The sequence below is a fragment of the Megascapheus bottae genome, chromosome 16, assembly GCF_031878675.1.
Source record: "Megascapheus bottae isolate mThoBot1 chromosome 16, mThoBot2.hap1, whole genome shotgun sequence".
Lineage (NCBI taxonomy): Eukaryota > Metazoa > Chordata > Mammalia > Rodentia > Geomyidae > Megascapheus > Megascapheus bottae.
In genome coordinates, this window is record NC_143524.1 from 783997 (window position 1) to 808948 (window position 24952).

Below are 24952 nucleotides of genomic sequence, written 5' to 3' on the forward strand. Positions count from 1 at the left end.
GTAGATACGCGGTGAGCAGCCACAGTGTGGCCCGTGGCTCCCTGCCACGGCCCTCACGGGGCCCGCCCTCTCGTCCCCTCTGAGATGACACGATTGGATGTGGAGTGTTTCACAAGTGTGGTGTAGAATGCAGATGTGCAGGGCACTCCGCCCATTGTCCTTCTCCGGGCCCCCATCAGTGGCGTTGTCACGATGTGACGGTGGGGGTGGCATCCCCCATGGGGCTGGTGACGTGGCTGTGGCCCGGTGGGGGTGGCTGCCCCTGCCTGGAGCTGAGCGAGCCGGGCGAGCTGGGCCTGCGAGCCCTCTCCCTCTGGCACACACAGACATCCGGTTATTACCCTAGATTGCTTTATAGCCCTCTACCCTGCAGTGCATGGAGGAATTAAAGCCAGCATTGCAAATTCACCAGGAACCTTTTAATGGCTGTGGGCTCTCATCCAGCACAGCGGCTCTGCCCTTCATCCATCCCGGCCGTGGCGGGGACAGCTGGACAGCGGCACTAGGGGGAATCTTCTGCTATCTCTGGCCGTCCTTAGAGAAGCCACGGGAGCTGCCGTGATGCTGTTCCTCCACAGGCTGCCTCTCTGGAACCTTCTGACCTATGTCTGCTCCTCAGTCTCTCCCGTTTCCATGACACTTTTTATTTTTGTTGGTTGTGGGGTTGACCTCTGGGCCTGGGCGCTGTCCCTGTGCTCGTCAGCTCAAGGCTACCGCCCTAGCCTGGAGCCAAGCCCACATCCCCTTTTCTGGAGGGTAACTGGGATAAGAGGCTCATGGACTTTTGTGCCTGGGCTGGCTTTAACCTCAGTCCTCAGATCTCAGCCTCCTGTCTAGCTAGGGTGACAGACGTGAGCCACCACACCTGGCTCCTTCTTTCTTTCTGTTTATAATAGTAACCTACATTCATCTATTTGCATTTATTTTATGCTAACTTTATTCTCGTGCGGTAAGGTTTTGTTTCTTCGGTTTCTTTTGGGCTTTTTGCTTCTGTGCGACTTCCTCTTCTGGTTTAGGAGCACTGCTCCTTTTCTGTAAGGACCATCTCCGTGTGGGTTAATGTGTTAGTCCTACCACGGGCTCGGTACGTTTGGTGGCACGTCTTGGTGCTTTGTTCACCTGGATGTGTTCAGTGGCCAGGGAGTCTGTATTTGAACCCTTCAGTTCTGCATTACTCTCTGCGTTCTTTAGCATGTGCAGCAGAAACTGGGCACTCTTTTTGGGCCACCGCCCCTGTGCCCAGCCCCACTGGCCCGGGCACACCTGCCACCTCCACCAACGTAACGCCCATCTGCACACATTGCTTCTTTAAAGTGATGTTTTTCAGATACTTGGTTGTTTTTTGGTTATGCAAACCCTTGGTGGCCTGAGCTGTTTCTCCAGTGTTCTTAAAGTGAACCTGTTGACTTGCTTGATTTTGTGGGGCTTTCTGGGTCTAGAGAGTGGCAAGCCATTTTCACAGGTCGCCTCAGGCCACTTACAGGAAGAGGCCGCGTACATTTCTTATTGCTTGAAACCCTTGGTATGGGGTGTTTTGTTATGCAGCAATAGCTAATTGATACACACAACTGGAACCTTGCAAATATTTCCTGCATCCTAGGCAGATGGGTTCCTGGATGGCATTATGGGGAGTTGGCAAGAGGACAGGTGTTCTTTTCTTCTCCAGCCTCTGAGGAGAGTCCTCGCTGCAGCCTGCGCTGCCTGCCCCCGCGCTGCCTGCCCCTGCGCTGCCTGCCCCAGCTCTGCCTGCCCCAGCTCTGCCTGCCCCAGCTCTGCCTGCCCCCGCTCTGCCTGCCCCAGCTCTGCTGCATCCTCTCAGGCTCCCCCCTCAGCTCTGCTCCTGCGGCCACACCTCTACTGCTCTGTCCTGGCCCTGGGAGCAGGAGCTGCTTCCTGTGGCTCAGGGCTGGGCACCGTGTTCTTTCCTGCTTTTCAGAGCCTGTGTAGCTGGCTCTGCACATAGACTCCCTGGTGTTTGAAAGGCAGGAAGGTCTTCTTTCCTAGTGGAGACTGGGCTCCAGTCTGGGTGGGGTCCCAAGATTGGTCGGAGACACAGAGGCTGGAGACAGAAGGGAGCAGGGGTGGAGGCTAAAGCCTGGGACCATGTTTTTTTGTTTTTGTTTTTGTTTCTTCCCCAGTCCTGGGGCTTGAACTCAGGGCCTGAGCACTGTCCTTGGGCTTTCTCAAGGCTAGTGGTCCACCACCTGAGCCACCACACCACTTCCAGCTTTTTCTGTGACTGTGGTACCGAGGAATGGAACCCAGTCTTTGTGTATGTCAGGCGAGCACTCTACCACCGGGCCTTGCTCCCGGCTCCTAGGGGCCAGGATTTGTGGGATGCAGCTAAGCCGTGTTTAGAGTGGAACTGCAGCACCGACTGCCCCTGCGGCCCAGCCAGTGACAGCCTTCCTTAAGGGGAAATCAAAAAGAGCAGGGGGAGGGGAGAGGGAAATGGGGGCCATGTCATGAGAAAGGGTATCAATGTGTGTGAAGTAATGCACCTTCTATCTGGTGAATATCATGTAACCCTCCTAGTAATTACAATAAAAATAATACGATAAATAAAATTACTTAAAATTGCTTTTCAAATTAAAAAAAAAGAATTTCCTTGTATTACAGAGGGGAGTGATTTTATTATCTTTTTTTAATGGGAAAAAAATCATTGCTCTGGTTGGGGAGAATAGAGATGGAGTAATGGAGGAATGAGGGAGTAGAAAGAATCACACTTTGTTATTCATGTGCCCACGTTTTTATTATAATTACTATTGTTATTATTCTTAATCTTTAAGTCGTTATACAAAAGAATTTCAATTTAACATGCCATTTTATGAATACACTGCATCTCCTCATCCATCTCCTCAGTTTTTCTAGTTCCATTTTCACATATGTATATTGAATAATATGACTATATTCTCCTACCTTTCCTGTCTTCTTTCTTCTGCCCCTACCCCCACACAATCCTTGACCTCACAACATCCACACACTGCACAAGTTCTAGCTGTCTGGGATTCATTTTGTTACATCGTAAGTTAATTATTCAATGGAGATAACACTGTTGGAATTCTCCCTCACATATACTATGCTTCAGTTAATACATTTGTGCACCTGTACAAATAGCCTTGTTTATGGTTGCATATATATATTTAAATTTATAATTTAAATACAATTTCCGAGTATTAAAAAATAAAGAAAAATCAGGAAAGAAGAAAGTGAACAGAGAAACCCAGATAATAGAGAAAGGAAAGCCCCTCATAAAATGACATGAGACACTAGAGAAAACCGTGGGGCAAAAAGTTGGCTCTTCAGGTGCGTCAGTGAAATTGCTAAGCCTCTTAGCAGACTGGTGGGGAAAGAAGAGGAGCTGGAGACCACAGTAGGAGCCAGCCCACAACAACCTCGTGCCCAGAAACTTAACCACTCAGCTAAAATGGCTAGGTCCCCTGGAAACACATCCACACAGCTTACTCAAGAAGAAATAACCAGAATAGCCCTGTCTACGAAAGGAATTGAGCGGTGATTAAACCAAAAGCAAACAAAACCTTCCCACAAAGAAAACTACAGGCCCCGATACGCCACCAAACGTTTAAGGAAGAGATAAAGCCAACTCTAGACAACTCTTCTGAGAAACTTGAGAAGGAAGAAATACTTTAAACTCTTTCTCTGAGACTAGAATTGCTAATTAAGAAACTACATAAAGACAGTATGAAAAGAGAAAAAGATCAATACCCATCATGAAAACAGACACAAATTTTTGGGAGGGGTCGGTAGTGGGGCTTGAACTCTGGTCCTGGGTGTTGTCCTTGAGCTCTTCAGCTCCAGGATAGTGCTCTACCCCTTGAGCCACAGCCCCTCTTCTAATTTTCTGTTGGTTCACTGGAGATAAGAGTCTCTCAGACTTTCCTGCCTGGCCTGGCTTTGAACTGCAGTCCTCAGATCTCAGCTTCCTGAGCACCTAGGAATGCAGGCGTGAGCCACCAGTGCCAGGTGCATTAAAAATGCCTCCACACTTGCCAGTCTAGCGGGTGGCGATCGGAGACTGAGGCTCAAAGCAAGTCCAAGCAGAAAAATCCTGAAGACTCAGCTTCCAAAACAACCGGGAAAACAAAATCAAACCCTAGGCTGGACCTGTGGATCAAGTGGTAGGCGGCTGGCGGTGAGCAGAGAAGCCAGGCAAGCATGAAGCCCTGGGTTCAAACCCTAGTACTGCCAGAAATAGGAAAATAGGAGAAAGCAAAGACAAGTGGGAGCAGTGGGGGGTTTGTCAGGTTTTGTTATTTTCTGGGACTGAAGTCTGAACTCAGAGCCTCCTGTGGACTTAGCTGGTACACTACCACTTGAGCCATGTCTCCAGCCCTGCATTTTGCTGGTTATTTTTGAGATGGAAACAAATGAAGTTTCCTGCTCAGGCTGCCTTTGAACCTCCGTCCTCCAGATCTTAGGCTCGTGAGTAGCTAGGATGGCTGGCGTGCGTTCCGGTGCTGGTAGGGAGTCCGTATTTAATGGGCACAGAGTTAGGTTTTGTGAGCTGAGACAGTTCTCGAGATGGATGAATGGGCATCTGCTCAACGGTCATGTGTGGCTGACAGAAAGCGAAACTCATCCTGTGCTTAATTACAAGCAAACACAATCGAAGGTGGAGATGCCATACCACAACATGCGTTCTAGAGTGGATACCACTGCCTCGGGACGCACACCTGTGTCAAGGTGACGCAGCAACTGTGGCTAGTTTGGAATAAGTTTGTGTGAGGGTGTGTGAGTGTGAGTGCGGGCGTGTGTATGTGTGTTTGTGGGCATGTGTGTATGCTGACACTAGAGCTTTAACTCATGGCTTCACTTTCTCACTCGGCTTTTTTGCTAAAGGCTGTCACTACCACTCGAGCCACCCCTGACCTCTACTTACAGCCTTTTGCTAGTTAGTTGGAGATACAAGTCTTTTTTCTTTTTCTCCAGTCCTGGGCTTGCGCTCAGGGCCTGCGCCCTGTCCTTGGACTTTCTCAAGGCTAGAGCTCTACCACTTGAGCCTCAGCACCATTTCTGGCTTTTATTTATGTGTATGTGGTACCGAGGAATCGAACCCGGGTCTTCGTGCATGCTAGGCAGGTGCTTTACCACTAGGCCAAACTCCTGGCCCCTGGAGATACAAATCTACCCAGGTGGACTTTGAACTGCCATCCTCAGACCTCAGCTTCTGAGCAGCTAGGACTCCAGGCTTGAGCCACTGCACTGAGACAGCGTGGTAGTTTTTCAGTGCTGATGTGAACAGTCCATTCCTGTTCCCACTGGTGATGAAGCATGCTTTTGCTCACACAGACACAGGTGGTGCTAGCGGTTTATTACATGCAGGAGCTTATGTTATAGCTTGGATCTAAAATGTCCTGAAGCTCCCGTGTCCAGGGCTGGGTACCCAGCTGGTAGTTCTACCGGGAGTGATGGGGCCTTCGGGAGCTGGGGCCTAGTGGGGGAGGTAGGGCAGCGGTGGAGCAGGGGGCTGGCCCATCGCTGGGGGCTCGTCCTTACAGGGGACATGGAACCCCCGCCCCTTCTGGTCTCTTCCTCTTTGCTTCCTGGCCCCTTCACTGTGTTCTGGTCCCGCAGGTCGTGTGGCCCCGTGTACTGTGCCTGGTGCTCAGACCCCAGACCCTCCTGCCCTCAAGCTGCTCTCTCAGGCCTCCTCCTCCATGCAAGTCCAGTCTGTCCAACAGTAGCAGAAGCCCCGTGAGTGACTGGAACAGGCAACCATGCCGATGAGACTCAGTGCGATCATTCAGAGTGGGGAGACCAAAGAAGGATAGACACATTTATGCACTGTGTGCAAACTAATCAGTGACAGGAAGGAGGTCAGCTGATACTTCCTGAACGGTGTAAGGGTGGGGGAAGCAAGTTTCCATCACCCGCCCTCCTGCCCACCCATTCACCCATCTACCTGCCCACCCACTCACCCCCCTTCCACCCACCCTCCCATCTACCCATCCATCCACCCATCCTCCCATCCTCCCATCTACCCATCCACCCACCCATCCATCCACCCACCCATCCATCCATCCATCCATCCATCCTCCCATCTACCCATTCTTCCATCCTCCCATCCATCCATCCACCCACCTCCCATCCTCCCATCGACCCATCCATCCACCCACCTCCCATCCTCCCATCGACCCATCCATCCACCCATCCTCCTATCCTCCCATCTATCCATCCACCACCCACCCATCTACCCATTCTCCCATCTACCCACGCATCCTCCCATCCTCCCATCCTCCCATCTACCCATCCATCCATCCACCCATCCTCCCATCTACCCATGCATCCACCCACTCATCCTCCCATCTACCCATCCATCCACCCACCCATCCACCCCATCTACCCATTATCCATCCACCCTCCCATCTACCCATCCCTCCACCCATCCTCCTATCCTCCCATCTGTCTATCCACCCACTCCTCCATCCACTCACCCTCCCATCTACCCATCCACCCACTTCCCATCCTCCCATCTACCCATCCATCCACCCACTTCCCATCCTCCCATCTACCCATCCATCCACCCATTCTCCTATCCTCCCATCTATCCATCCACCCACCCCATCTACCCATTCTTCCATCCTCCCATCTACCCATGCATCCTCCCATCCTCCCATCCTCCCATCTACCCACCCATCCTCCCATATACCCACCCATCCTCCCATCTACCCATCCATCCACCTACCCATCCTCCCACCTACCCATCCATCCACCCACCCATCCTCCCATCTACCCATTCATCCTCCCATCCTCCCATCTACCCATCCATCCTCTCATCCTCCCATCTACCCATCCATCCACCCATCCTTCCATCTACCCATCCATCCACCCATCCTCCCATTTACCCATTCATCCTCCCATCCTCCCATCTACCCATCTACCCATCCATCCTCCCATCCTCCCATCTACCCATCCATCCACCCATCATCCCATCTACCCACCCATCCTCCCATCTACCCACCCATCCTCCCATCTACCTACCCATCCTCCCATCCACCCATCCATTCACCCATCCTCCCATCTACCCATTTTCCTATCTACCCATCCTCCCATCTATCCATGCATCTACCCATCCTCCCATCTACCCTTCCATCCACCCATCCTCCCATCCCCCCACCCACCCATCTACCCACCTATCCACCCATCCTCCCATTTACCCACCCATCCATCTACCCACCCACCTACACATATGCTCATCAACTGGTGGATTGAGCAATCAATCCACTGCTTAGAAGCCATGCTCTTGGATGCATTTACTGAGGATGGCACATGGAGGACCCATTTAGTTTGCTGTCCTTGAGGCAAGAGAGCCAGGAATGGTTACACACTGGGGCTAAGGGACAAGGCTAGTGGTCAGTGTGAAGGTGGGATACCTGGGCAACACCTCAGATGGAGAAGGGAGCGACTGCCCAGGAAGGCTGGACTCTTGAAGTGCCCTGACCTAAGAGGCCTGCTCAGTGCCACCTGTTCCTGGGCTTGTTCTCTCCCCATCCCTTGTGTACTTCAGCTTTCACATATTCTGCTTTAAACCCATGAGGGCCGAGGGCAGGCAGGGGCGTGGGAAGGCTGGGGCCTGTCCTTGTGGTCCTGAGCCTGTCCCTGTCCTCCTGGGCCTGTCCCTGTCCTCCTAGGCCTGTCCCTGAGGTCGTGGGCCTGTCCCTGTCCTCGTGGGCCTGTCCCTGCGGTCATGAGCCTGTCCCTGAGGTGGTGGGCCTGTCCCTGTACTCGTGGGCCTGTCCCTGCAGTCCTGGGCCTGTCCTTGCGGTCCTGGGCCTGTTCCTGTAGTCCTGGGTCTGTCCCTGTGGTCATGGGCCTGTCCCTGCGGTCCTGGGCCTGTCCCTGTAGTCCTGTGCCTGTCCCTGTAGTCCTGGGCCTGTCCCTGCGGTCATGGGCCTGTCCCTGTCCTCGTGGGCCTGTCCCTGTCCTCGTGGGCCTGTCCCTGTGGTCATGGGCCTGTCCCTGTAGTCCTGGGTCTGTCCCTGTGGTCATGGGCCTGTCCCTGTCCTCGTGGGCCTGTCCCTGTAGTCCTGGGCCTGTCCCTGCAGTCCTGGGCCTGTCCCTGTAGTCCTGGGCCTGTCCCTGCGGTCATGAGCCTGTCCCTGTAGTCCTGGGCCTGACCCTGCGGTCATGGGCCTGTCCCTGTCCTCATGGGCCTGTCCCTATCCTCGTGGGCCTGTCCCTACAGTCCTGGGTCTGTCCCTGTGGTCCTGGGCCTGTCCTTGTAGTCCTGGGTCTGTCCCAGCAGGCATGGGCCTGTCCCTGTCCTTGTGGGCCTGTTCCTGTGGTCCTGAGCCTGTCCCTGTCCTCGTGGGCCTGTCCCTGCGGTTGTGTGCCTGTCCCTGTAGTCCTGGGCCTGTCCCTGCGGTTGTGGGCCTGTCCCTGTCCTCGTGGGCCTGTCCCTGTCCTTGTGGGCCTGTCCCTGCAGTCCTGGGCCTGTCCCTGTAGTCCTGGGCCTGTCCCTGTCCTTATGGGCCTGTCCCTGCGGTCCTGGGCCTGTCCCTGTAGTCCTGGGCCTGTCCCTGTGGTTGTGGGTCTGTCCCTGTCCTCGTGGGCCTGTCCCTGTCCTTGTGGGCCTGTCCCTGCGGTCCTGGGCCTGTCCCTGTAGTCCTGGGCCTGTCCCTGTGGTTCTGGGCCCGTCCCTGCGGTCATGGGCCTGTCCCTGTCCTCGTGGGCCTGTCCCTGTCCTTGTGGGCCTGTCCCTGCGGTCCTGGGCCTGTCCCTGTAGTCCTGGGCCTGTCCCTGTGGTTCTGGGCCCGTCCCTGCGGTCATGGGCCTGTCCCTGTCCTCGTGGGCCTGTCCCTGTCCTCGTGGGCCTGTCCCTGTCCTCGTGGGCCTGTCCCTGTCCTTGTGGGCCTGTCCCTGCGGTCCTGGGCCTGTCCCTGTAGTCCTGGGCCTGTCCCTGTGGTTCTGGGTCCGTCCCTGCGGTCATGGGCCTGTCCCTGTCCCCGTGGACCTGTCCCTACAGTTGTGGGCCTGTCCCTGTCCTCGTGGGCCTGTTCCTGTCCTCCTGGGCCTGCCCCTGTAGGCGTGGGCCTGTCCCTGTGGTCCTGGGCCTGTCCCTGTAGTCCTGGGTCTGTCCCAGCAGGCATGGGCCTGTCCCTGTCCTCGTGGGCCTGTCCCTGTGGTCCTGGGCCTGTCCCTGTAGTCATGAGCCTGTCCCTGTAGTCCTGGGCCTGTCCCTGTAGGCATGGGCCTGTCCCTATCCTTGTGGGCCTGTCTCTGTCCTCGTGGGCCTGTCCCTGTCCTCGTGGGCCTGTCCCTGTCCTCCTGGGCCTGTCCCCGTAGTCCTGGGCCTGTTCCTGTGGTCGTGGGCCTGTCCCTGTCTTTGTGGGCCTGTCCCTGTCCTCCTGGGCCTGTCCCTGCAGTCCTGGGCCTGTTCCTGTCCTCGTGGGCCTGTCCCTGCAGTCCTGGGCCTGTCCCTGTGGTCCTGGGCCTGTCCCTGTCCTCATGGGCCTGTCCTAGCAGTCGTGGGCCTGTTCCTGTAGTCCTGGGCCTGTCCCTGTGGTCGTGGGCCTGTCCCTGTCCTTGTGGGCCTGTCCCTGCAGTCCTGGGCCTGTTCCTGTCCTCCTGGGCCTGTCCCTGCAGTCCTGGGCCTGTCCCTGTGGTCCTGGGCCTGTCCCTGTCCTCATGGGCCTGTCCTAGCAGTCATGGGCCTGTTCCTGTAGTCCTGGGCCTGTCCCTGTAGTTATGAGCCTGTCCCCGTCCTCCTGGGTCTGTTCCTGTGGTCCTGGGCCTGTCCCTGTGGTCCTGGGCCTGGTGCCTCCCCTGGCTGTGCAGAAGGCTGGCTTATGGTGGAGGCGGGCTGTGGCATTAGGGTTGTCCTTTCACTAGTGAAGCCTCTGGCTGGGGGCAGAGAGGCCTTGGGGTAGGGGAGGAGTGACGGCCACAGTATGGTGGCCGTCTGCCTCAATGCCTGCTCTTGGAGATGACGCTGGCCACTAAGGCAGGGCTACTCAGTGACTCCGTTTCTGACTTGGGGTGACGCAGCCTGTGTCCGCTGGGACTTTACTTCTGTGAAGGGCACTGTAGGCAGTGGAGGTAAACAGGCGAGGAGGAGGCAAGACAGTCGGGGAGGGAGGCCGTGGGGAGTGGAACTCGGCGGTGGGAACGGCGGTGGAGGGCTGGTCCCGCCGCCCAGGTATGTAGCTCGGGAAACCCAGGGGCCTGCAGGTCTGAGATGTGCTCTGCAGGCTGCGCAAGTTTGGAGGAGCAGACCACAAATCTCCTCCCGGTTCTGCGAGGCCCACCTTCTCTAGGGAGGCCATCTCTCTGCTCACATCGAAAAGGCACCTCCACGGCACCCTCTGGACAGGTCTCGGAGCAAAACCTGGGACGTGAGCGAGGCCGAGTGGACACAGGCGGTTCCCAGCGCAGGCGGGGAGGGAGAAGGCTGTGGTGCACTTGAGGGTCTCCAGGAAGGGGTTAGGCTGTCCGTGCCCTCCCGCACCTCCCTTCCCTCTCCTCCTTCTCCACCTGGTCCCCACCTGCCCTGCTCCTCCCGCTTCCTGATGAGTCAGTTTGTGGACACGCAGAGTGGAGCAGAGTCGCTGGTGACGTCCTTGTGGCCTCCTCCCTACGGTCAGGGCTGTAAATTCCCCGCATGCACGGGGAAGTGTCTTGTCCAGGTAAACACTGCCAGGTGGGGACAGCAGGAAGAAGCCCAGATGCAGGGACCCTGGCTGCCCCTGCTGTGGGGAGGAGCCCAGGCCTCCACCGCACGCCCCACAATCGCCCACACCCCAGGTCTCTCAGGATGGAGGACGCGGTGGGTCTCCAAGGCCTGTGGTGGCTGCCTTCCCCGCCCCTGCACAGAGCGCCGGCCCCACGGCCACCTCACCATGCCCAGGTCCGCCTAGTTGAGGGCAGTTTTGAGAACTCTGCTGGGTTCTGCCATTAGAATCCAGCTTTATTTTCTGCCAATCCACAGCGTTGGCTCTTCCCTTGAGGCCCCCGGCTGTCTTGGTCCCCACCCAGCCAGCAGCCCGGAAGTGATGACACCGCTGCTCCCTAGCTGCTGCCCTCCCCCCCCTGCCAGCCCCTCACCCAGCCCATGCAGACCTCACCAAGACCCTGCCACGGGCCAAGGGGGTGGGGGTGGGGTCAGGCCTGGGCCCGAGTTGCTTTCAGGGCCCATCCAAGTGGGACACAGACTTGACCCCCAGTATCCAAGAAAGACTGGCTCTCCATCCAGGGAGGACCAGCTCTCTCTCCCTCCATGCAGGGAGGAGCCACATTCTCAGGCTTAGGGCTGGGCTGGGCTGGTTGCTGTGTGTCTGGCTAGGACTCGTTGCTCTCACCTGGAGCAGAGGGATCCTGCATGGAAGATCACTCTTCCTGGAGCTCCTGAGCCAGGTCCTTCCCCAGGGCTGGGTGCCAGCGTGTGGGGCCTGCACAGGGAGGTTGGACAACGCTGCCCTTGGACTCGATGGCTCTGTTTCCCTAATCCCTGCTTCTCTAGCTTAAGCTACCTGCAGGGTCCCTCGTATCCTGCCAGGGAGGACAGCCCCAGGCTGTAGCTGGGGGGCACAGTGGGTGGGATGGGATAGGAGGCATGCCCTCGCAGTGCAGGCACCGTCTCTGCCTGGCCTGTCCAGGGATTCCTGACGGGTTCCCCTGCAGCGGAGGGGGCTGGCAGGAGACGGCAGGCTCCCGCAGATGTGGAAGGAGACCTGGCCCCAGTGGGAACTCTACCCTGACCTAGAGCCTGACCAGGTTGGCGGGCAGCCCGGAAAGGGGCTCAGTGCCCCCTGGCTGGAGCCTCCAGCTGGGACCTGCTCCTTGGCCATTAGAGCTTGGGGCCCAAGTCTGACTCTGTGATCTGAACTCATAACGGTCTCTGGCAGGATCCATCTCTTTTCAGCTCAGTTCCTCCCCGGGCTGCAGGGTGGGTCTCATCTGCCCCTCTGCCCTGGGTGAGCCTGTTTGCTGGGGCCCAATGGGCTCCTGCTTGAGGCCTGGTACAAGCTTGTGTGTGCACCAATTCCTCTGAGATTGTTCCAGACTCCGATAAGGCTCAGGTCAACTTCAGCTCCCCTCAGAGATGAGGTTCTGCAGAGACCATGCTTCTTTTGGGGGCGGGGGGAGAGGCTGGCCCCCTCTGGTGAGAGGGAGTATGACAAGGCTCCGGCAGGTTCCCCCTGCCTGTGTCCCCAGGTCTGCAGGGAGAGGGCCTGTGGGGAGGGGCTGCCCTCCCCACCAGCCCCACTCTACTGCAGGCTTCAAGCCACTTCCTCCTGCACGAGGGACTGGATTCCAGAGTCCCTGGCTGGGCTGGGTGCTCCCAGAGTTCTGATTACATGTAATTCCAGAGACCAGCTGAGCCTGAGAGCAGGAAGGATTAGAGCTTATGTGGCTGAGCTGGGCTCTGACAGAGCTCAGAGCTCAGGACACTGCTGAGACCAGGGGCCCATGCTTCAGGGGTCGCTCGGGGCATGTGCTGATGTGGGGGCCGGGCTCCCACCCCTCACTGACCCCAGGGCTCCAGCTCCCGCCTCGGGCAGGACACCTCCCCCAGGCCGGGTCTCTGGAGTGGGAGCCAGGGTTAGCCCTGGGCAGGAGCCCCCAGTCTGGCGGGCCCTCGCTGAACCTGGGCTTCGTGCGTCTGGCACTGGGCTGGGGCTGGGAGCTGGGGAGGTTGCAGAGGCTGGCAGGGCGAGCTTTGCCACAGGCTTTCCCCTCCTCCTTGGCCGGCCTCTGCCAGTGGCGGGAAGGGACAGGAGATTCGCCCTGGGTGTGTGCTGGCACTGGGAGGAATGTGGCACTGCATCCCGAGGAAGGCCAAGTTTACCCAGAAAGTCATAAAGGGATAAACTCTGATAACCTGAGTCAATATTTCCCCACAGTGGCTCACAGGAGCCCCCACAGCTGCTTTCTCCGTAATCTACCAGGCCCCGCCCACCGCTGCCCTCCCCGTCCGCCCTGGACAGGCCACTGGGCATATAAGTGGCGGCCCCGAGCCTTGGGCCGCTCTCCCCAGCCATCCTCCTCAGCCACCATGGGGTGGCCGCTGGCTCTGGCGGCCGTCTGCCTGGCCCTGGCCGGGGGCTCCGCCCTCCAGGGAGGTGAGCGGTCTAGGGCAGCGGGCGGGGAGTGGACTGGGAGTCCTGGGGGATTCAGGCCGGGCAGCCTGGTGGCCAGTGGAGCCGGGGAGTGTGAGGTGGACCCCTGCCCCGGGAGAGCCTTGGGGTTGTCTCTGGGCGGGGGCTCTGGGCCTCCTATCATCCCTCTGGGGGTGGGAGCCCAGCCGGGGCCATCCCGGGCCTACAGTGGTAGAGCAGCTCTGGTCCCTGGTGGGGGCGCACAGGGAGCCAGGGGGAGCTCGGCTGGAGGCGGTCACAGCGACCCTTGGAGCAGAAAGCCTAGGCCACCCCTGTCTCATGGGCTTGGAGCCATGGCAGGGACACTGCCCCTGTGACAGCCTTGGAGAGTTCTGCACAGCCCCTTGGCATCAAGTGGAGGTCATGTGGTAGAGAGCACAGGGGAGGCAGGCCGGGAGGACGGGAAGGCAGGCCGGGAGGACAGGGAGGCAGGCCGGGGAGCACGGGGGAGGCAGGCCGGGGAGCACGGGGAGGCAAGCCGGGGAGCATGGGGGAGGCAGGCCGGGGAGCACGGGGAGGCAGGCCGGGGAGGACAGGGAGGCAGGCTGGGGAGGACGGGGGAGGATGAGGAGGCAGGCCGGGGAGGACGGGGGAGCACGGGGGAGGCAGGCCAGGGAGCACGGGGAGGCAGGCAGGCCAGGGAGGACAGGGAGGCAGGCAGGCCAGGGAGGACGGGGAGGCAGGCTGGCCGGGGAGGACGGGGAGGCAGTCCCTCCACACCTGCTCTGCATCCCATTCCCGCCCAGCAGCTCATGCTTTCGGGAGCAGGGCTCTTTTTGGCAGGGCCTCCTCTGGAGAGGTTCCAGGGTCAGCGAGGGGTGGGGGCCCAGGGCGGCCTCCTGGCTGGACACTCACCGTCTCCCGTGGCTCCACCAGAAAGCAGGTCCCGAAACCACGGCCACAACGTCTGCAGCACCTGGGGCGACTTCCACTACAAGACCTTCGACGGCGACGTCTTCCGCTTCCCCGGCCTCTGCGACTACAACTTGGCCTCTGACTGCCGAGACGCTTACAAGGAGTTTGCCGTGCACCTGAAGCGGGGCCTGAGCGAGGGCGGGGGCCTTCCCCGTGTGGAATCCATCCTGATCACCATCAAGGATGATGTCATCCACCTCACGCACCAGCTGGCTGTGGTGAACGGGGACGCGTAAGTGGGGCTGGCAGTGTCCCCGCCGCTGTCCTGGGTGCTGGCAGTGTCCCCTCTGCTGTCCTGGGTGCTGGCAGTGTCCCCTCTGCTGTCCTGGGGGCTGGTAGTGTCCCCTCTGCTGTCCTGGGTGCTGGCAGTGTCCCCTCTGCTGTCCTGGGGGCTGGCAGTGTCCCCGCTGCTGTCCTGGGGGCTGGCAGTGTCCCTTCTGCTGTCCTGGGGGCTGACAGTGTCCCCGCTGCTGTCCTGGGGGCTGGCAGTGTCCCCTCTGCTGTCCTGGGGGCTGACAGTGTCCCCTCTGCTGTCCTGGGGGCTGGCAGTATCCCCGCCGCTGTCCTGGGGGCTGGCAGGATCCCCACCACTGTCCTGGGGGGTCAGCAGTGTCCCCGCCACTGTCCTGGGGGGGTCAGCAGTGTCCCCTCTGCTGCCCTTGGGGGGTCAACAATGTCCCCTCTGCTGTCCTGGGGACTGACAGTGTCCCTTCTGCTGTCCTAGGAGCTGGCAGTGTCCCTGCCGCTGTCCTGGGGGGGTCAGTAGTGTCCCCTCTGCTGTCCTTGGGGGGTCAACAATGTCCCCTCTGCTGTCCTGGGGACTGACAGTGTCCCCTCTGCTGTCCCGGGGGGGTCAGCAGTGTCCCCGCCACTGTCCCGGGGGGGTCAGCAGTGTCCCCGCCGCTGTCCCGGGGGGTCAGCAGTGTCCCCGCCGCTGTCCCGGGGGGGTCAGCAGTGTCCCCGCCGCTGTCCTGGGGGGTCAGCAGTGTCCCCTCTGCTGTCCTGGGGGCTGACAGTGTCCCCTCTGCTGTCCTGGGGGGTCAGCAGTGTCCCCTCTGCTGTCCTGGTGGGTCAGCAGTGTCCTCGCCACTGTCCTGGGGGGGTCAGCAGTGTCCCCTCTGCTGTCCTGGGGGCTGAAAGTGTCCCCTCTGCTGTTCCGGGGGGTCAGCAGTGTCCCCGCCGCTGTCCTGGGGGGGTCAGCAGTGTCCCCCCCCGTCCTTGTGGTGCTGTTCTCCCGGGCGCCTACTTTCCAGGAGACAGCTTTCTACCCTGGCGTGTGGCTTTGAGGTTTGAGCTGAGGTTATGGTTTCATTCAAAAAACACAGATGAGTCTTCGCCATGAAAAAGGGGTCTTGTCTTTCCTGTGAGCTTCTTTGGAAGGAGGGGGTGGCCACCAGGTCCCGGTCCCCAGGCCTGGAGGGGGAGGTGGCCCCAAGGGCGGGGGTTAGGGGGCATTAGGGGGGCATGAAGGGGGTTGAGGGGTGTTGAGGGGTGTTGAGGGGTGTTGAGTGGTGTTAGGGGGTGTTGGGGGGTGTTGAGGAGGGTTGGGGGTGTTGGGGGGTGTTGAGGGGGGTTAGGGGGTGTTAAGGGGTATTGAGGAGGTGTTGAGGAAGTCTTAGGGAGTGTTAGGGGGTGTTAAGGGGTATTGAGGGGGGTTAGGGCGTGTTGGGGGGTGTTAGGGCATGTTAGGGGTGTTAGGGTGTTAGGGGTGGCTGCGGAGGGCCTGGCTCGGGTTGCAGAAGCCTAATGCTATTGTTCCGGGAACAATGAGTCCTCTCAGGTGCGCTCCTCTTCTGCCCGTGGGGTTTACCCTTTTCCTGTTTCAAGGGGGTTGGTTCCTACATGGGCTGTGCTCCCCGCCCCCCAGCCTGTCCTGGTGTGGGGGGTGGCAGAGGGCCCTGGGGCAGGGGCTGGAGGCTGGGGTGAGGCAGTGCCCAGCCAGCACGGGGCGGGGTCCCTGGAAGCATCCGCACAGCCCTAGGATGAGGGCAGTCAGGGATGTGTGCCCCTGGACAGACGCGGTGGACGCCCCCAGCCAGGCCTGGAAGGGGCTGGGATCGAGTCCCTTCCTCCCTTCGGGTTTGGGGGGACGTCTGACCCGGGGCAGTGCAGGCAGAGGGGCTGAGGGAGATGGGCTGTAGGCCTGGCCGTCCCAGGCCCCTGCCCAGGTCTCTCTTGAGCTTGGCCACCTGCTTGCAGCCTGGGGAGCTGGGACTGGAGGTGGCTCAGGGCCATGCCTGGGCTCATGGCCTCCGTCTGCAGACAGCAGCACCCCCAGGACAAGCTGTGGGGGGGGCGCTTTCTGGGCAGGGCAGGGCTGGCCAGTGACCCCGCTGCCCCTCCAGGGTCAGCACCCCACACTACAGCTCTGGGCTGCTCATCGAGAAGAACGACGCCTACACCAAGGTCTACTCCCGGGCCGGCCTGGCTCTCATGTGGAACCGGGAAGACGCAGTCATGGTGGGCATGGGCTGCAGGGCTTCCCCCAGGAGGGCAGGGGACAGGGCCAGCCCTGGCTGGGTGATCGTGAAAGCGACTGGTGCCAGCTAATAGTAGGGCCTCGGCGGCAGGGGGCCTCGGGGATGAGGGCCGTGGGCTGTCCCCATGTCCACCTGGAGTGTGCTGCCTCTCCGTGGCCGCCCCGTGGGGCCCGCGTGGCCGCTGGGGACCCTGGGGGCCACTCTCCTGCTTCCTCACCCTGACAGCTGGAGCTGGACAGCAGGTTCCAGAACAGCACCTGCGGCCTGTGCGGGGACTACAACGGCCTGCAGACCTACTCCGAATTCCTCTCTGAAGGTGGGTTCTGGGCTGGGGCGTGGCACCTGTGGAGTCCGCCCTGCCCCCGCCGGGCGCGGCCACACTGTGGATCCCCTGCCCGGCAGGCGTCCGCTTCAGCGTCCTGGAGTTTGGGAACATGCAGAAGATCAACGAGCCGGGAGTGGTGTGCGAGGACCCCGTGGAGGAGCCAGCGCCCGAGTCCTGCTCTGAGCACGTGAGTGGCTCCCTCCGGGGACAGGCATCGGCCGGCTTCTGTTGGGGGCCTCGGAACGCCAGTCAAGGGATGCAGGGAAAATCAGGACCCATGTCCTGTCCTCTGTCCAGCGAGCGGCGTGCGAGAGGCTTTTGGCGGCGGCGGCCTTCGAGGACTGCCAGGCCCGGGTGCCAGTGGAGCTGTACGTGCGGGCCTGCGAGCAGGACCTCTGCCAGTGCCCGCCGGGGGGCGCCTGCGAGTGCGGCACCTTGGCTGAGTTCTCCCGACAGTGCTCCCACGCCGGAGGCCAGCCCGGGAACTGGAGGACCGCCTCGCTCTGCCGTAAGCGGTGGGGGGCCCTCATGGGGGACGTGGCGCCAGCACCCCGGGGCCCGGCCTTCAGACCACAGGTTCACCACACCTTTGCTTCTAGCCAAGAGCTGCCCGGGGAACATGGTCTACCTGGAGAGTGGCTCGCCCTGCCAAGACACCTGCTCCCACCTGGAGGTCAGCAGCCTGTGTGAGGAGCACCGCATGGATGGCTGCTTCTGCCCGGAAGGTGGGTGCTCTGGGGGTCCCCATGGGTGTTCTGGGGTCCCCACACAGGCATTCTGGGGGTCCTCACGGGTGCTCTGGGGGTCCCCACGGGTGCTCTGGGGGTCGCCACATGGGTGTGCTGGGGTCCCCACAGGGTGTTCTAGGGGTCCCCACACAGGCATTCTGGGGGTCCCCACAGGGGCATTCAGGACACCCCCACGGGTGCTCTGGGGCCAGGTTGGGGGAGGTACAGGGGCCCCCGTCTCCGTGGGTGGGAGGGCCGGTGAGGCTGGGGCCCCACGGCAGGACTGGCCCTTCCTGACGCCCCACGCCCGTCCGCCCAGGCACTGTGTACGATGACATCACGGATGGCGGCTGCGTCCCTGTGAGCCGGTGCCCCTGCAGGCTGCACGGGGACCTGTACCTACCGGGCCAGGAGGTCAGCAATGACTGTGAACAGTGGTGAGTCTTGGGCTGGGGCTGGGGCTGGGTGGGCAGGCACGGGCCCGAACAGGGCGCCCTGGGCCTCACCCCGAGTCCTGCCCGGCAGCACCTGCCAGGCTGGCCGCTGGGTGTGCAGAGACCTGCCCTGCCCTGGCACCTGCGCCCTCGAGGGCGGCGCGCACATCTCCACGTTTGATGGGAAAAGGTTCACCTTCCACGGGGACTGCTACTACGTCCTGACCAAGGTCGGTGCCTGCCCGGCAGAGCCAGGGGCTCCGCGCGGCTGGTCGTGGGCCCCTGCGGGAGGGCGGGCTAGCCGGGGACAGGCTCGCGGGCAGCCTCTGGGCCTCCCCTTGCGATGTCTGCCACTTTTCCCAGGGGGACCACGACTCCTATGCTGTCCTGGGCGAGTTGGCCCCGTGTGGCTCCACTGACAAGCAGACCTGCCTGAAGACCGTGGTGCTACTGACCGACAAGAATAAGAACGTGGGTGCCCCTGCGCCCCTCACCTGGGGCCCTGGGCTCTGCAGCCCCCCTCTGTCCTGTGGGCCTTTGGCTTTCCTTTAAGTTAAATGATGCCCTCAAGTGATGGTGCAGAGGGCTTTCAACTCCACAGCGGGCCCGTTAGTGAGTCCGACGTTTCCTTCCACCTCCCCAGACCTTTCACCCTCACCACCTTGGCCCACCCTTCTGTCCCCTCTCCCGCCTGCTCCCCTCGGTCCCCCCCCCCCCAAACACAGGTTCCAGCCTCCCGGCATTCACTTTGCTCAAGTGAAAGTGAGTGGTTCACAGCGGTTCCGCCTGCGGACTCTTCCCCCGAGTGTACACACCACGCAGTGTGTGCCTGGGCCCTGCTCACATTCACACGCAGGCCTACGGTAGACCTGACTTCCACACAGGAGAGAAAACACGCATCCTTTGTCTCTCTTAGCTTGGCTTTCCTCACAGAGCAGCTCCACCATTTCCCTGTCAATGCCGTGAGGAGTAAAATTCTGTTGTACGCATGTAAGGGCATATACATCTCCACACACACGCGCGCACACACACACACACACACACACACACACACACGTAAATGTACGTACGTTCCTCGACCGTTAGTTGGCAGTGGTGAACAGTGCAGCAATGAGAACGGGTGTGCACTGTCTTTACTGTATCCTGACTCCCTCTTTGGATGGTATTGCTGGGTTGCAGGGTTGCGGGGTCTTTCTAGGTACATCTTCCTCCACGCTGGCCTTCCTTGCAGGTGGTGGCCTTCAAGTCAGATGGCAGTGTGCTGCTCAACGAGCTGGAGGTGACCCTGCCCCATGTGGCTGGTGAGTCCCCGAGGGGAGCCCCGGAGCTGCAGCTGGACAGCTGGGCCTGCCGGCATTTCAGATGGTGACGGGCACCGGGCCAGGAAGGAAGCTGGGTGGGGATGGGGGGGCTGTGACGCGGACAGCCTCCCCTCTCCAGCTCCTTCGGGTTGGGGTGGGAGAGGGTGACCCTGGGTGACCTTGGGCTGCCGTGGCACTGGGGATCCAGACGCTCTGGACCCTCACCGTGCCCTTGTCTTGCAGCGAGCTTCGCCATATTCCAGCCCTCTTCCTACCACATTGTCGTCAACACGGTGCTGGGGCTGCGGCTGCAGGTCCAGCTGACTCCGGTCATGCAGCTCTTCGTGACTCTGGACCAAGCCGCCCGGGGGCAGGTGCAGGGTGAGTGGCCCAGGAAGGCTTGCCCCTGAGAAAGCCCCACGTGGGGCCTCTCCCTGCCGCTCCTGACCCCCCCAACCCTGTGCTGGCCCCCCAGGCCTCTGCGGGAACTTCAACGGCCTGGAAACTGATGACTTCATGACGTCTGGGGGGCTGGTGGAGGCGACGGGCGCCAGCTTCGCCAACACCTGGAAGGCCCAGACAAGCTGTCACGACAAGCTGGACTGGCTGGACGACCCCTGCTCCCTCAACATCGAGAGCGGTGAGGCTCAAGCCCAGCGCACCCAGGCAGGGTGCGTGGGCCCTGGCTGGCGTGGGTCGGGGTGCAGTGGGGGCAGGTGGAGGAGGGTCGCTGGCCTGCTGTGCAGGGTGCTGGCCTGCCACCTGCGGCTGCCCACCACAGGACTGTTCATAGCTCGCCGAGAGACACCGCGAGGGCCAGACTGGCTACTCGCCAGGTGGTGGCCTCTGTCCGGGGGTTGGCCTGGCACCATGACAGGCAGCACAGGCTCCCATCTGCCCGTCCACTCCCAGGGTCCTGGTCCCCAGGGTCCAGCAGCTCCGGACTCCGCTTTAAGCTGAGGCACTGTGGGTGGGGCTCTCCTTGGAGGAGCAGAGGCGGCGGGTGATTGGCAAGGAGCTGACTGGGGAGAGGAGGGGCTGGGGGAAGAAGAGGGGACCCTGCCCCTCAGCCTAAGTGGGCAGCTGGACAGAGGCCTAGGCCCCCTGAGGCTCTGAACTATTCCCAGCCAACTACGCTGAGCACTGGTGCTCACTCCTGCGGAAGGCTGACAGTCCCTTCAGCAAGTGCCACCTGGCAGTGGACCCCACCGAGTACTACAAGGTGGGTGTGCCCTGTGCCCTGCGGCCTGTGCCCAGAGCAGCCAGGGGGCTGAGGGAACCTGGCAGCCTGCATGCTGTAGGTGTGTGTGTGTGTGTGTGTGTGTGTGTGTGTGTGTGTCACCTGAGCGTGCCTGGGGGCGTGTGGGTGCAACCCTCAATGCACAAGTGGCTGGCCACGCTCCCTCACTGTCCACTGCTTTCGTTTGTTGTCCAGAGGTGCAAATACGACACATGCAACTGCCAGAACAATGAGGACTGCATGTGTGCGGCCCTGTCCTCCTATGCCCGTGCCTGCACGGCCAAGGGCGTCATGCTGTGGGGCTGGCGGGAGCACGTCTGCAGTGAGTGCTGGGATGGGGCCTGGGCCCTGAGCAGGGCCCCTCCTGCTGCCTGCTCCCAGACAGAAGCAGGGTACAATAGGGACAGCGAGGGCACACCAATGCCTAGTGTCCTCAGGGAGAGACTTTGGGGTGTCAGTGGGGGGTCAGCTCTGGGGTGTCAGTGGGGGTCAGTTCTGGGGTGTCAGTGGAGGGGTCAGCTCTGGGGTGTCAGTGGAGGGGTCAGCTCTGGGGTGTCAGTGGAGGGGTCAGCTCTAGGGTGTCAGTGGGGGTCAGCTCTGGGGGTCAGTGGAGGGGTCAGCTCTGGGGTGTCAGTGGAGGGGTCAGCTCTGGGGTGTCAGTGGAGGGTCAGCTCTGGGGTGTCAGTGGGGGTCAGCTCTGGGGGTCAGTGGAGGGGTCAGCTCTGGGGTGTCAGTGGAGGGTCAGCTCTGGGGTGTCAGTGGGGGGTCAGCTCTGGGGTGTCAGTGGAGGGGTCAGCTCTGGGGTGTCAGCTGGAGGTCCATCCGTGTACCCTCACTCTTGCCCTGTGGCCCCCCAGACAAGGACGTGGACTCCTGCCCCAGCTCCCAGGTCTTCCTGTACAACCTGACCACCTGCCAGCAAACCTGCCGCTCGCTCTCAGAAGGGGTCACCCACTGCCTGAAGGACTTCGCGCCGGTGGATGGCTGCGGTTGCCCGGACCACACCTTCCTGGATGAGAAGGGCCGCTGCGTGCCCCTGGCCAAGTGTTCCTGCTACCACCATGGCCTCTACCTGGAGGCTGGTGAAGTGACCCTGCGGCAGGAGGAGCGCTGGTGGGTGGCCTGGTCAGGGGACAGCGGTGGTCGCAAGAGCAGGCTGGAGAGAGTGCTCTACATCTCTGCTTGGGTCTCTGCTCGGGTTGGGGCTCCAGACCTCTGCTCCAGACCTCTGCTCCAGACCTCTGCTCCGGGTTTCTCTTCCAGGTCTCTGCTGCAGGTCTAGGTTCCAGGTCTCTGCTGCAGGTCTAAGTTCCAGGTCTCTGCTGCAGGTCTAGGTTCCAGGTCTCTGCTCCAGGTTTCTCTTCCAGGTCTCTGCTGCAGGTCTAGGTTCTAGGTCTCTGCTCCAGGTTTCTCTTCCAGGTCTCTGCTCCATGTCTCTGCTCTGGGTCTGGATTCCAGACCTCTGCTCTGGGTCAGGGCTCCAGACCTCTGCTCCAGACCTCTACTCTGGGTTTCTGTTCCAGGTCTCTGCTCCGGGTTTCTCTTCCAGGTCTCTGCTCTGGATGTTTGCTCTGGGTTTCTGGGACTCTTTGTGGGGAATGAGGACTTAAAAGAGGACACAGATGCTTGGAGTAGGGAGTCCCAAGGGAAACCGGGCCGCTCCCAGGTGGTGATAGCTTTCTTGTGGCCGCCTTGAGTGGGCCTGGGCCCCACTCACTTCCCCCCCCCTCTCTCTCTCACAGTGTTTGCCAGAATGGAAGGCTGAATTGCAGACGGATCAAGTTGCTTAGCCAGAGTAAGTGTCTGCTGCCTGCTGGGCAGGCAGAGTAAGTGCTGCTGCCTGCTTCCCCTCCCCTCCTGCCTGTTCATCTTGAGCTGAAGGCACTTCCTCCACCCTGCAGGCTGTAGGCCCCCCAAGACCCTCGTGGACTGCAACAACCTGACGGCTCTGGCCACTCAGAACCCCCGCCCAAGGAGCTGCCAGGCGCTGGTGGCTGGCTATGTGCGTGTTGTCGAGGCTGTGGTGGGAGCTAGGGTCCCTGGATACCTGAGCCGGGGTTATGGAGGGAGCAGCAGGGCCTTACCTTGCTCCACCCACTGTCCTGCCCAAACCCCATGGACGCTTCCTGCCCCTGGGAAGGTGGAGGGTGGGAGGTGGGTGGGGGTGGCAGTGTGTGGAGGGCATCCTCTAGGGACACAGTTGGGGTGGCAGTGTGTGGAGGGCGCCCTCTAGGGACACAGTCTGGGGGTGGCAGTGTGTGGAGGTTGCCCTCCCGGCACATAGAGGCCATTGCAGGAGCTTTGGCAGCCAACTTGTGTCTCTGTCAAGTAGTGGGCCCCAGGGTGGGTTCTGGGGCCAAGGAGGGAGCCAGGGGCCCAGGACGGCACCAGGGCCTCTACTGGACGGTTGCTCCTGATTCCGGAGAGGACCTGGCTCAAGAAGCCCTGCCTTTTGCCGTCTTCAGTACCATACGGAATGTGTCAGTGGCTGTGTGTGCCCCAACGGTCTGCTGGACGATGGCCGCGGGGGCTGTGTGGAGGAGGGGGCGTGCCCGTGCGTGCACAACAAGGACCTGTACCTCCCGGGGGACAGGATCAAGTTGGACTGCAACAACACCTGGTGAGCATTCTCGCCTGGTCTCTACTGGAGGGAGGGGCTGGCCCCGTGGGTCCCAGGTCTCCCTCATCCCGTCAGCAGCTGGCCTCTTGTGTCCAGCAGTGGCTTGGAGCCACCGTGGATGTGGGAGGTGTGGGGGATGGCCCCCTGGCCACCTTAGCATCTCCCGCCCTCTTCAGCATCTGCCAGAAAGGGCGCTGGGAGTGCACACAGTACCCGTGCCATGGCACCTGCTCCATCTACGGGAGTGGCCACTACATGACCTTTGACGGGAAGCACTACGACTTCAACGGGGACTGCTCCTATGTGGCTGTGCAGGTGAGGCCCTGCTGGGGCCACCCCTGCCCGTGGGCCCTCTCTGCCTGTCCTCAGAGCAAAGGGGCCCAAGGTGGGAGAGGCCAGCCCTTTCTCAGCCCCCGATGCTGCCCCACATGCTGCCAGGAGAATTCGGGCAAGTGGGTGGGCCCAGGGAAGCCCCTCTCTCCTCTCTCTGGTTCTGTGTGTGCACACATATCCACATATGTGTATAGATGCATGTGCATGCATCCGTGCATATGCGTATGGTGTGTGGTATATGTGTTTCTGTGTACGTACGCGTGTGTGCATGCATGTCTATACACATGGTGCGTGTGTATGTGCACGTGTTTCTGTGTACGTATGCATGTGTGGCAAACAGATCTGGCAAGTCTCCCTGTCCCTGCCCTGTGGCACGGCTTCCCCTGTGAAGCAGTGAGGGCTGTGGTCGCGGATGCTGGGCTGGGGTGAGGGTCTCCTAGATGGGCAGAGGCGGAGCTGGTCAGGCTGGCTGCAGGAGGGTGGACAGGAGGCGCCACGTGGCGGCTGTCCTGCTGCCCCTAGGACTACTGTGGTCAGAACTCTTCCTCCGCGGCCGCCGGCTCCTTCAGCATCATCACCGAGAACGTGCCCTGCGGCACCACGGGTGTCACCTGCTCCAAGGCCATCAAGATCTTCATAGGAGTAAGTGCTGCCGCTGCCGTGGGCGGGGGAGGCCAGGGCCCAGACATGGCCAGGGCCCCAGACACAGCCAGTGACCCCGGACACGGCCAGGGCCCCAGACATGGCCAGTGACTCCAGACACAACCAGTGACCCTGGACACGGCCAGGGCCCCAGACACGGACAGCCTGTGACCCCCAGACATGGCTAGGGCCCAGACATGGCCAGTGACCGCTAGACATGGCCAGTGACCCCGGACACGGCCAGTGACCCCGGACACGGCCAGGGCCCCCGGACACGGCCAGGGCCCCTGGACACAGCCAGTGACCCCGGACACAGCCAGTGACCCCAGACACGGCCAGGGCCCCAGACAAGGACGGCCTGTGACCCCTAGACATGGCCAGTGACCACCCCCCAGACACGGCCAAGGCCCAGACACGGCCAAGGCCCAGACACGGCCAAGGCCCAGACTCGGCCTGTGACCCCCAGACATGGCCAGGGCCCAGAAATGGCCAGTGACCCCTAGACAAGGCCAGTGACCCTCCCCAGACACGGCCAAGGCCCAGACACAGCCAGTGACCCCAGACACGACCAGTGACTGTGCTCCCCTCTGGAAAGGGGACAGAGCTGAAGCTGGAGGACCGGCACCGCGTGGTGAAGCATCTGGAGGAGGGCCGGCACGTGCCCTTTATCACCCGGGAAGTGGGCCAGTACCTGGTGGTGGAGGCCAGCTCCGGCATCATCGTCATCTGGGACAAGAAGACCACTGTCTTCATCAAGCTGGCTCCTTCCTACAAGGTGGGGTCCCTGCCCGCGTCCCGTCTTGCTTCCCAGGTGTA

The 24952-nt window shown here is 60.9% G+C and overlaps 1 protein-coding gene across 1 annotated transcript in view; it reads left to right on the forward strand.

Annotated features, from left to right (window-relative positions):
* The first annotated feature begins 13015 nt into the window (after positions 1 to 13015).
* The window catches only part of Muc2 (mucin 2, oligomeric mucus/gel-forming), a 38672-nt gene continuing 26735 nt past the window's right edge, over positions 13016 to 24952 (forward strand). The window contains exons 1-22 of the mRNA XM_090348617.1: positions 13016 to 13082; positions 13995 to 14265; positions 16379 to 16493; positions 16739 to 16829; positions 16916 to 17025; positions 17136 to 17346; positions 17438 to 17563; positions 17886 to 18003; positions 18092 to 18230; positions 18364 to 18471; positions 19232 to 19301; positions 19545 to 19682; positions 19777 to 19941; positions 20429 to 20523; positions 20737 to 20863; positions 21399 to 21654; positions 22284 to 22336; positions 22443 to 22543; positions 23007 to 23161; positions 23338 to 23476; positions 24017 to 24136; positions 24732 to 24911. Of these exons, the coding sequence (XP_090204743.1) occupies positions 13016 to 13082; positions 13995 to 14265; positions 16379 to 16493; positions 16739 to 16829; positions 16916 to 17025; positions 17136 to 17346; positions 17438 to 17563; positions 17886 to 18003; positions 18092 to 18230; positions 18364 to 18471; positions 19232 to 19301; positions 19545 to 19682; positions 19777 to 19941; positions 20429 to 20523; positions 20737 to 20863; positions 21399 to 21654; positions 22284 to 22336; positions 22443 to 22543; positions 23007 to 23161; positions 23338 to 23476; positions 24017 to 24136; positions 24732 to 24911 (2955 nt within the window). The remainder of the gene's footprint in view (positions 13083 to 13994; positions 14266 to 16378; positions 16494 to 16738; positions 16830 to 16915; positions 17026 to 17135; positions 17347 to 17437; positions 17564 to 17885; positions 18004 to 18091; positions 18231 to 18363; positions 18472 to 19231; positions 19302 to 19544; positions 19683 to 19776; positions 19942 to 20428; positions 20524 to 20736; positions 20864 to 21398; positions 21655 to 22283; positions 22337 to 22442; positions 22544 to 23006; positions 23162 to 23337; positions 23477 to 24016; positions 24137 to 24731; positions 24912 to 24952) is intronic.